The following is a 12,115-nucleotide window of genomic DNA, read 5'->3' on the forward strand; positions in this document are numbered from 1 at the left end:
CCAGAGTTCAGCCATGAGGCACCCTGGAAACTCAGCACTCAGCCAGCAAGCGGTCTAGAGAAGAGATTTAACTGTGGCTCTGTCATTACTGTTTCAGCTCTTTGCTCTTTACCCAGTAACCCAATATATCCACACTCATTGCCACGAAACTTTGAAATGCCCTCCAACGCCTGGCTCTGGGGTTTGGGCCATAGGATGCTAACCAACATCACAGGCAAGGCTGCAATGTGCTTACTCGGCTGGGCTCGCTCGCCTTCTACCTCTGCCAAAGACATGAGCACATACCTGGGTTACCACTGGGTCCCGTGGGCTGACAGGAGACATGTGGAGCAGATCCATGAGCCAGACCAAGCTGAGGTCAGCGCCGCTGCCCAGCCAAGCCCAGCCTGGATCAGCCAACCTACAGACTCCTAAGCACAGAAGTGCTTCTCGCGGCGGCCGCTGCAATGGTCCAGTTACTTGTGATGCGGCATCACTGTGATCACAGGTAAGTGAAGCATCACTAGGGACCATGTGACCTTGGGCAAGCCCTTTCCTGTCTGTGCTCCACTCCTCATCTATACAGTGAGGGGAGCGGTGGAGGGCCTCTACAGCCTCTTCTAATGGTGTCTGGGATGAAAAGAGCGCCAGACTCCAGGTGCTCAGAGTTCCTCCAGGCCTAGAAGAAGGAGCTGGAAGAAACAGTCCAGCTGGCGCTGTGGGCAGGCAGAAAAGCCTTTACCCCCACTGATACGCTGTGAATGTTTGGGATGTGTCCACAACTATGTAAAAAGTCCATGACAGAAGAGGGGTCTGACAAACCCGGGCGCCAGTATTTCTTGAAAGCCAGCTCCCAAACAAAACTTGTTTTTCTATTGGTTGAAACCTGGACAAATAAGCAAGTCTGAAGACAGAATTGAAGAAAATGGAAATCTTTATTTTTAAACACTAGTACATTTTCAGGCTGTTTTAAAAAGGAAAAATCATATTAATTCAAAACTATGCATCAAAGCATATTTATTTAAACTCTAATTTTACAAACACATAATGAAAAAAACATATTTTATAAATATCTACTCAGAATATGTATTATGAAAAAAAGTGTTTAAAAATAACAGCCCTGGATCTCCCTCTTTAAATATATAAAATTTCCATACAATTTATAAGAATTCTTTCTCAAGAGCCAAAAATTTCACAAAGGCCAACAACTCAGTTCTCATCAGACACAATCAAAAGTAATAGGGGTATAAAAAAATGTAAAAGCTCTGTACAAGGGAAATACAGATCGCACACGGGTAAATCTCATTACCATACATGCCATTTGTGTTTTAAAAATGTTTTATAAAAACTGCCATTGAAAACAAATAAGTGAGAGTCCTTCCCTGACTGTGGAAAACATATAAATTATCACCCTCCCACCTGGGTGTTGAGACTCCCACCTGGGGTTGGGGAGAGAAGTTTCCATGTGTTTCCTGCCAAGGGGCCTAAGCCACATGTGGGGACCCACCTTCTCTGGCAGTGGCTGTTTTGTATGGATGACTCACTATTGTTTCATTTCACGTAGAAAAATCCTTTGGGATCATAGAAGATAATTGTTCACAAGTGAAAGCAAGACCAGGGGATGGCTTCAGACTGTTGTATCTAATTAATATGTGTATTTTGTGGTTTGGGCAACCAAGCTCTGGGAAGCCTCATTTTCCACTGTCAAGAGACACCCCGTCACCTACCGCAGTGAAACACACAGCACAGCCCCATGGCTGTCCCTTCATCTTCCCTCTTCCAGCCCAAGCTGCTCTGTTGCCTGCAGCGCATGCAAACTATTGTCTCTTCTGACATTTCTTCTGGAAAGAGCTCTTCAAAAAAGTGCGATACACGGGGTCATCCACGTATTCATTCTTAAACCTGGAGCTCAGCACTCTTTGTCTCTTTTTCTCCCCTTGGATTATGTCTGTTCCATAAAACGTGTCTTCAAATCGCATGTCAGAGGCTGTGGACTAAAATTAGCCAGTGTTACATTGCAGAAGGGCATGGCACTTGTCCATGACAAAAATGGACAAAGATCTGACCCAGGCAGCTGGGGGTGGGTCCTGAGGTCCGGTCGGCAGCCCAGGTGGAATGGCCCTATGCTGGCGGCTCTGGAATCTTCCTACCTGCTCCAGTCTCCTGCCTCCTTTCAACCCCCCTTGCTTCAGATCTCCAACCCCCAGGGACTTCCCCCCAACACAAGCAGGAGTATTCTCATTTAAATTTCCCTCACTCTCCATCTTTCCTCTGGCTCCTGCCCAACCAGATTTTTGAGAAATGTGTTAAGTCCTCTCTAATTCACCCCTATTCCTCTTTACTCTGAGCCTCTGCCCCTGCAGCCTCCCGGAAACTGTCCTTGCTCAAGTCCTAGGTTCCCACAACACTTTTATACCCTAAATTTAGTTGGCTATGCTGTCACCTATTGCTATAAGCCGTCTTCTCGGCCATAAGCCCTTCCTCCTGCTCTTGTTCCTCCTCTGGCTGCTCACTGTTGATGTCTCAGGGGTTCCTTTTTCTTCACTATTTGCTCAACTCTGATGCCCCCGGGGTTCTGCATTTGGCCTCCTCCTCTGCACATATGTTCCCTAGGCCTCACACCCACACGTATGGCTTCAATTCCTGCATCTACTCCCAGGATGCTGACCTCTCTCACTCCAGTCCAGACCTCCTCCTGTGCTCAAGCCTGCATGTCTAACTGCCCAATGGGCATCTGAGTGTTTATCATAGAGGCACTTCGACTCGTCCTGTCCTAAATTGAACTCAGTCTTTCTTCTCCATTGCTGGCCTTCCTATATTCCATAAATAGCACATCTATCGCCATCCATTTAGCTCCACTGATGGGAAAACTAAGTCACAGTAAACTCCCCCTGCCCCACCCTGTCCAGGACCCCTCCCTACCTGAAGCCCTCCATCTTTTCTTCTTTATCCCTAGGGACCCCTCAGTGCAGGCCCTCACACTTCCTGTCCTAAAGCACTGCAACAACTGCTACACCCCCAGGCTATTTTCTACAGAACCACTAGAAGAAGTTATCTAAAAACTTCCTACTGTGTTTCCCCGAAAATAAGACCTAGCTGGACAATCAGCTCTAATGCGTCTTTCGGAGCAAAAATTAATATAAGACCTGATCTTATTTTACTACAATATAAGACTCAGTCTTATATAATATAATGTAATGGGGAGAAACTCATCCCTGCCACTGCCTGCATTCTATTTCACTGACATATAAAGGACATACATGCCATTACATTATATTATATAATTTGTATGTCTGCAATTTTTGCTCCAAAAGACGCATTAGAGCTGATTGCCCAGCTAGGTCTTATTTTCGGGGAAACACAGTATGTAGGACTACTTACAATCTTTCAACAGCCCTACTGCCTTCAAGGTAACATCCAAGATCCCTCGGCTGGTCCTACATAACCTGGCATAATCCCACCCCATGCTCTGGTCAGACTCAACTGTTTGCAGGTCCTGGCCACACTTTACTGGCTCGTTCATGCTTTTCTGTCTTTAGAGGTGCTGTTTTGTTTGCATGGAAGATATTCCTTCTCTGCCACAGGCAAACTTGAGGGCCCTGCTGTTGGGTTCCTTTATATGTCAGTGAAATAGAATGCAGGCAGTGGCCGGGATGAGGGGCAGCTAAGTTTCTCCCCATCAGGGGTTCCTTGAAACACTGAGGGTGAGGATATTAGGGACTAATACTGAATTTTATACATTTTCTCAACACCAAGCAACATGCCCAGCACTAGGTCACAGCTCAGTAAGAGTTAGCTGGAGGAAGGAGTGTGGGCCTTTTCTGTTATGCTGAGGTAAAGTCTACATTATAAAGCATTATTTTTGCTTCCTAATTCCCTACTATTTTGCCTCCTAAAATGTGTTCCCAACTGGTTTTCACGGAGTTGGATCACTTCAAATACACCAATGTGCAGTGCATCTTACTGTGTCACTGAGGCCACCTCCCTTAGTTGGTGACAAAGGCAGAGTCCAGCTTTTAGGGCTTGAAAACACATCATCAATCGTGAAGAAGAGACAAACAATGGAATAGTTACAAAGAAGCTTGGAAACTACAAAATGGACCCAAGGGCACAGCTGGATGTGTTTCCTGCCAGTTAGGAGCCAGTTATCCAGGGTAACCGACGGCCTCCACAGGCCACCAGACACTACCCTTGTTTCGCTCGGGAGACCACAGGTTGTTTGGGCATTCTCTGCCATTAGGAGAAAACACTTGTTTCATTCATTCTTGTCAAAGTACTTCCTCTGAGTAATCTTTCCCTTTTGTAAGTGCTAAAGTTATCAAAGGAGAAAATAAAACATCTATGAAACTGTTGCCACCGTGTGAGAACAGCAAAAGTCAGCCTCTCAAACACAGTAATAAAACCGATTTACCAATAGCTCTAGTTAATTATGCACCGTTGCTATGGTTATTCTGTGAGACAATAAAAGGTAATGGGGCTGTTTCTGAAGTTAGTGGGAAAGAACTCAGCACAATCACCGAGGTGGACTGCTGACTCTCTTGAAAAATTTCTTCCCAAGTCAGTGTGTGTCTGGGTGAGCACAAGTCATTAAAACACGAAGGCCTCCCAGCGAGGGCTGCTAACCCACCCCTCCTTAAAATACACAAAAGAGATTTCTCTGGTCATAAAATATCTTCCATCAATGAGTTTTTCAATTAGATTTGTTTCACCAACTGGAAAAAAAAATGGCAGTTTTAGACAGACTAACCAAGGGCCAGAGGGTTACACACCAACCTAAGGAAAAGCCGGTTTGCTACAATAGAATCGCGTAAGTTTTTGATTCAATAAAAACTGAGGTGGCGAGCTGGATTTAGTGACTCTGAACCTTTGTTCCTGAAAATATTTTCTACTAGGCTCAACTGTTTGACATAACAGGCTACATTCAGAGTATTTATGTGATTTTTCACTGCCATTTTCTCATTAAAATTTTTTTGAGAATTAAAAAAAATTGTTGAATGTTGGTGTAATTGTTCAGAGAAATGGACCTTAAAAAACTCAGGAGCTGAGTTCAAACAAAGCTACATGGGAAAGCACCCTGGTATTGGAACCAAATCTATTGTGGAACAAAGAGATTGTGATCAGAGCAGAAAGCAAAAATATTTCTTTTACTGTGATTAGGAAGTAGCATTTGAAATTTGCAAGACCCAGCTGATACTGTTTCCCTGAAAATAAGACCTAGCTGGACCACCAGCTCTAATGCGTCTTTTGGAGCAAAAATTAATATAAGACCAGGTATATTATTATATTATATTATATTATATTATATTATATTATATTATATTATAATCATATTATATTGTATTATATAAGACCCGGTCTTATATTATAGTAAAATAAGACCAGGTCTTATATCAATTTTTGCTCCAAAAGACGCTTTAGAGCCGATGCTCCAACTAGGTCTTATTTTTGCAGAAACACGGTAGGATGCTTAACCATACATGGATTTTAAAAAGTCAAAAGACCTGAGAGACTTTCAGAGGGCAACCTACTCCATTTTCCATCCTCGAAATCTCTAGATAATTAAAAACAAATGTTTTTTTTTAATTAAAAAGAAAAAAAGGAGGTAGGAGAGGGGAGAGGAGGGAGAACCCATAGAAGACAGGAGCATAGATGAGAGGCAACCATCTCCAGTTGCTTGGAAAGATAGTTGTTCTCAAGAGATTTCAAGACCTAGAACACTGACAAAACAATTATTCAGGTTTTTAGGTCTTTGTTAGGATTTAGCAGCTATCTTCACAATAGGAATATTTGATTTTCTCTTTCCCTGCAGTTTATCATCGGTGGTTAATCTACTTTACAGCGAGTGGTCCCCTCTGTGACCCTGTGGGTGGGTAGCAGTACTATTACTATCACTCCTCTTCTGACTACTTCACTTTGAAGGACCTTCCTGTCAAGGATGCAGCTGAGAAGGAAAGTCAATTCACACCTGATACAGTTGTCTATTCTCAGGATCCCACCTGATAGGAAACGAGTCATATACACAACTGAACATTTTAGGAAACCCATGGTTTTCCCAAATCAATCCATGGTAACTCTGTCACTGCAGAAAGATGTATCATAAGTACGCACGATCTTGTTAGTAGAAGCAACTAACTCAAAGTAAGGGTGCCATTTATTCAGAAAAAAAATTTCATTTTCATCAGAAAAATCCCATTCATTCAAATTTCCCTGTTTGGTATTTATCATTTTGCAGATGCAGTAGATGAAATTCTAAATGAGTAAAACTGACTTCATTTCAGGGTCCACTAAATATTTTATGACACAATAATGAAAACTAAGTTATTGTGAATTATATTTTTTAACTTCAGCTTTGATTATTTTTCCATGTTTATTTGTCTTTTAACAGTATGTATATAGGGCTTGAAACTAATAGCATTTTCGTTTTTACAAAACTGCTTTAGTATTCCCACAACTAATATTTGGGCTTTCTTTATTCCTTTTGTTATAAAAGTGAGAGCTTTGTTTAATTATGAACTGATACAAACATTAATGAACTTCTGACAAGTTATTAAGCTTTTTAGGTCTTTGTTAGACCTGTAACAGAAGAAAGGAAGAGAAGTTAACTTCCCCATTAGCTAAGTTAATCAGTATATGATAAGGCTATAGGAAACCACACGTTCACTTACGCCGAGTCCCCTCTAATTTACTACCATGTTTCCCCGGAAATAAGACCTAGCTGGACCATCAGCTCTAATGCATCTTTTGGAGCAAAAATTAATATAAGACCCGGTCTTATTTTACTATAATATAAGACCGGGTCTTATATAATATAACATAATATAACATAATATAATACTGGGTCTTATATTAATTTTTGCTCCAAAAGACGCATTAGAGCTGATTGTCCGGCTAGGTCTTATTTTTGGAGAAACACGGTACTAAAAACTTTTCCTTTAATATTGCTTCTCCTCACAAGACTGTAAACGCCTGATGGCTCTCCGTATGCGCCCAATGCCTTGCATACACAGAGCACATATTCAACAATTATTTTCTGTATGCCAATAAATGGCAACACAAAGAAGCATCATCTGACCTCATTAGAAAGAAGCATAAGGAACCTATTGTGGTTTCCCTGTTTTGGGTCAAATAACGGAAAAGTTGCATTGGCTTTCTTCAAAATCAATCCAGAAGCCTAAGCATGTTTCCTGCTGGACTTGGGAAACAGCAGGAGAGGATAAGGGAATCACAGGGCAGATCCCCGAATGGCATTAGGCAGCACTTACAAAACGAGCTTTCACTCTCTTGGGTAACTCTTCGTCCAAAGTGTATATGTCCTCTCTCTTCATTGCTATCTGGGATCCATCTTCAAATTCAACCTAATGAAAAATAAGACATCATGATAGATATTAAAAAACAAACAAGCACTGACCAATTTTTTCAGGGTTCCAACTAACTACATTAAAAAGGAGGAAGCAGAATAAACGAGGGAAGGAAGGAGAAACAGCTAACAGCCAAGGAAGGAAGAAAAGGCCTTTCCCGTATCAAACTAAGAACAAAAGATGTTTTCATACAAGCTAAAATTCTTGAAAATGAGTGTCTTGGAATATGTGACATGAAAACTTTATCCCCAAAGCACAAAGGAAAGTAGCTGTTGCTCAAATAATTTCTCAGAACCTGAGACTGTGGCCAATTTAGCAGTAAGACAGGCTGGGACTACCGTTTGTTTCTTTAAGAGGCTCTGACAACATAAAAGGGAGGACTGTTTCTTTACAAGAAAGAAATGATATCTTGACATTTGTATAATAATCCTCCCAGAAAAAATAATTTCACATGTTCTTACAGAGCTTTAACATTCAAAACTCACTTTTGTCAAATTCAACCAAGTGGCCAGGAAAACCCCAGGTTCCAGCCTCATTATATGTAAACCACACTAATGTGCAAAAATATAATATTATTACTCAAAATAAAAATGCTTAAAACTTTTTCAAGTTTATCAAATGGCAGCAATAATTTCATAAAGTTTCACCCTCCCCCCCAACATTTTAGATTTTGTCAGAGAAAACGGTATAGGTGACACTGGCTACCAGACCTCTAGAGCATCTAGGAGAAATTCATCAAATGCCCTATTCAAAGGGATTGTTCTTAGTTCAGGTTCAATCCCACGTGAACTCTTCTAGGAGAAAACAACAAAAGGGATGCAAACGGGGTAGAATATCTAATAGTCCTAACTCTCAACCATTGATGATATTTTTGAAGTCCCTACTTGTCTGTCTGTCTGAATTCTTTACTTTTAAGAAATACAAGTATGCTTGTACTTGTAGTTAAAAGGTAAATTAATGCATGGAGGTGAGATCTATGTTAATAAAAAATATTATAATTAAATATATAATTAGACTTTTTATCCATGTCCGGCTCATGTTTGATTAAGCTGAAACAAAAGGATGGAATTAGGTGTCAGCCACAGGAAAACTCTCCCTGTTACTTCCCAGAAGGCTGAGGTGAGAAGGTTTTTCTTCCTGGCCTTGTTTGAGCAGGACGGTTTCTTCAATATTTAATTAGGCCAAGGTGTCATCTCCTTTATAGAATTTGATCACATTGCTAGAACCACTTGTACCTAACTTTTTCCTGTTTTAGATAATTTGAAAATTCTAAAAGAGAAAAAAGGCAATTATAAAACTAAAAGAGAGTATGCTACAGTGACCAACTGTCCTGGTTTGCTGGGGACCGAGGGGTCTCCCAGGATGCAGGACTTTCAAGGCTAAAATCAGGACTGTCCCTGGCAAGCAGACATGGTTGTTCACTGTAGCGGGGACAGAGCTGAGAGCAAATTCTGGCCTTTCTCTTTACCAGCTGTGTGCTCTTAAAAAAATTATTAAATTCAGTGAGCCCTTTTGCCCTCGTTTGTAAAATAAGAGTAAAAAAGACCTATCTAATAGGGCTGCTGTAAGGGTCAAAACATGGATGTACTTAGGATACTTATCACGGTGCAGTAGGTATTTTAGTTACGCCTGTTTGTGTAAATGTCTTTGCTTATTCAATGGTGAGGTTGAATAATTAGACATAAAACACAAAATGATCTCAAAAGGCCACTTGGTTTAATGAGGAATTTTAAACTACTTGTACTTGAGAGACAATTTTAATATTAGTTTTAACTTTTTCATTAAGTCTATAAATATGCCCATAGTTCTATGTTGATAGACGATCATAAATTCAACTGAAGTTAACACACTTATTACTAATTAGCCTGAATTGCGACATCCTCATTATGATAATTTTATAATGTAGCAAATAACTCTGCTACATGTGAGATGCTTCACTTTTGCATTTATTGTTTAATTAATGTAATTATTTTCTGTTGAATGATGTAATCATGCTTCTTTCCTAGGAGTCTCCAGTATTACCAGGCTGTCTTATGATTTTAGTCTAACTTTGGACATTCTGATGCAAAGGAGATCCAGCACCTACTCTATTAATCTGCAACTTAACATTGTCATTAATACAAAGAGGAAAATGGCCTAAAGGCCATTTTACATGCACACACACACACACACACACACGCTCCCCCCCCATTCCCCACTTCCTTGGGTTTTTCTAGACCTGAAAAAAATGTCCCCGCCTTGTTTTCCAAACTTCTTTGAACACTTTTGATTATACTGTGCTCCAGTTCCTGATGCAGTGTCCTATAACGTACTCTTCCATTTAAGCCCTTGCCCCTTATCGGTCTTCGAATACCTCTGCTGAAACTGGCAATCTTATCATTCTTAAGCTGTTTTTAACTTAACAGCCTGAGCCTTTTGCTTTTTCTCCCTTTACTTCAATCTTCCTGTTTAAAGTCTTTTTGAAGGAATATAAATGCACTTGTGCAGTCCATGTTGTTTTCCTTATTGGCGTTTAACTCAATCTCATTTTTGATAGGGATACAATTCATTTTTAATTGTATACAGACTCTTTAACAGAATGTAGAGCTCCCTAATGAACGGAATGCCCAGCGGATAGCTGTACTTTTCATTAAACAAGCACTCCTTTAGTTCGGGTGTATGAATGTCCACATCTGTACCAGTGCACTATTAGCTTAGCTTTGCTGAGACGCCCAATGGGGTATGTCTCTCAGGCAAAAGCCACCAATTCAGGGGCTGTTGGTTGATGAACTGGCATTATTGTCTTGCCTTATGGTGAGACAAACAAGCCAGTTAGTCTCTTCCCGTATAATGAAAACACAGGAAAGCAGCCTCACATCCAGTTGCTTATCTTTCCAGTCTAACAACAGTCTTACCATTCATCAAATGTTGTTAGGGTTTCCCAGTGTCAAACATGGCAATAAAACTCCAATATCTGGGTCCTCAGACATCAAATCTTTGCCTCTTTTATAAAATAAGAAGTGCCAAACTGATGTGACTTATTGATCAGTAACACACTGGATATACCGTCTGCCCTCTGGCTCCTCCTGTCCAGCTCAGCAAGCATCACACACCAGGCAGCACTCACCTGGTACATGTGGGCAACGTTCAGTCCCAGGTATTTCGCCCCATACAGCTTGCCATCGGGCCACTTGACTTGGACGACTTCTCCCTCGGCGGGAGGGCCCAGCTTCACACAGTCTCGGCTCTACGGAATAAACAGAGACAGGCTTTTCAAGGCAAGTGTCTAAGTGACTGTATTTAGAACTTAGCAAATGATGAACTCCTGGCAATTAAAAGGAGTTATTGCCTCTGTGTTTTATGGATTATGATCTTCCATGGGTGTTCAGGGGAAGAGCTATGAGCCAAAGGAGTACTTAAAGATTCAGCCTACATCATAAAGTTGCAAAGGAACCACCATAATCCAGGCAGGGAAAAACAGCAGCATTTACACATTTGCTATCTGACAAAGAATTGTTCAGACGATGAGTAAAATATGCATAAAAACTGCTTTAGCTGAGAAATAGACCAGCTAAAGATTTATAACACCTGACATTTATGTAGCATTTTGCAGTTAACAAAATGCTTTAACATACATCTCATTTGATTCTCATAATCACTCCATGAAGTAGGCAGATTATTAATTATCCCATTTTATGGACAAGGAAACTGAGCCTCTGAGGTAGCTCCTTGAAATTGTCATTACTGCTGGAGGAGTGAGGCTGAATAGGAGAATTAAGAGCAGAGGACACCCAGGTAAGAAGTGGGGTGGGGAAAGACGTATAGTGAGGTGGGAGCTGGTAGGCCCCGATGAAGAAACAGAGAAAAGGAACGCAGGGAGCTTCTGTAGCATGGCTGGTGAGGCTGGGAGCGATGTGTCCTCTTTGGCAGGACTCTTCTGAAGACCCTTGGACCTCCCCCAACAAGCACTCTTCTGCCAGCACCTCCCATTAAGTGACTGGCCCAGTTCCTTCCACAGGTAATCACTGTGACAGCCATAACCAGTCTGCGCACTTCAAGTCTTGTACTCAACACTGCCTCTCCCGGAGGCAGTAATTTAGAGCACATTCCCCATTCGTTCATCCTGGAAGGTACTTTTTTGGAATAGAGGAAGGGGTACGGGTAAAATCAGAGAACATTTTTACAGCCATAGTTTGTAAACTCTTAAATTTATGTGTTCAGTATGGCACAATAACATTTTAATACAAAGGAATTAAATACTTGACTACTTTGGTAAGATTTTTGCATTTTTAGCAATTCGTGTTTTGCTAATACTCGTATTTTACTGATGAAGCCAATCTGACTGTCTGAAATGCACACTTGACCAATTAAGCTACAAATGCAGACAGGGCATGGTTCTGTGGTTTAGACGAGAGGCACACACAGGAAATATTTAGTTGTTTATGATGAGAAATCCACCATGTATTACTTTCCATTATTAATAGAAATCCTGCATTTTAAGAGAGCCGCCATTCTATCGTTGGGGTCGGCGTACATGTGAAAGGCTCAACTGTTCATTTTTCTCTCTACAGGCTATGCTTCCATTTAGAGCTATAAGCAAAGAAAAAAACTGTGTGCTCAGAGGCCCTGGAGAATTGACAGTCTACATCTAACTTAGTCCAATGAAAGTAAGTTTATTTTGGGCCTTCATAATATTTGACTTCGGGCATGCAGAACTGAAAGGGCAGGCGATAGAAATGTATTCTACATATGCCCTTGGGTTCTCACCTCACTTTCCATTTCCCTTCCAAATGGGTACG

General features: G+C 41.0%; 1 protein-coding gene across 2 annotated transcripts in view; it reads right to left on the minus strand.

Moving 5' to 3' along the window:
• Positions 1-895: 895 nt before the first annotated feature.
• Positions 896-12,115, minus strand: part of KDM4C (lysine demethylase 4C) — a 346,173-nt gene continuing 334,953 nt past the window's right edge. For both annotated transcript variants that reach the window (XR_012495714.1, XM_019727138.2), the window contains 3 exons: positions 10,444-10,563; positions 7,242-7,334; positions 896-1,973 (listed from right to left, as the gene is read on the minus strand). Coding sequence is in view for 1 of the 2 variants with exons in the window: in XM_019727138.2 (XP_019582697.2) it covers positions 1,797-1,973; positions 7,242-7,334; positions 10,444-10,563 (390 nt within the window). In the remaining variant the exon portion in view is untranslated. The remainder of the gene's footprint in view (positions 1,974-7,241; positions 7,335-10,443; positions 10,564-12,115) is intronic.

This window comes from Rhinolophus sinicus, linkage group LG04 (genome assembly GCF_036562045.2).
Source record: "Rhinolophus sinicus isolate RSC01 linkage group LG04, ASM3656204v1, whole genome shotgun sequence".
Taxonomy (NCBI): domain Eukaryota; kingdom Metazoa; phylum Chordata; class Mammalia; order Chiroptera; family Rhinolophidae; genus Rhinolophus; species Rhinolophus sinicus.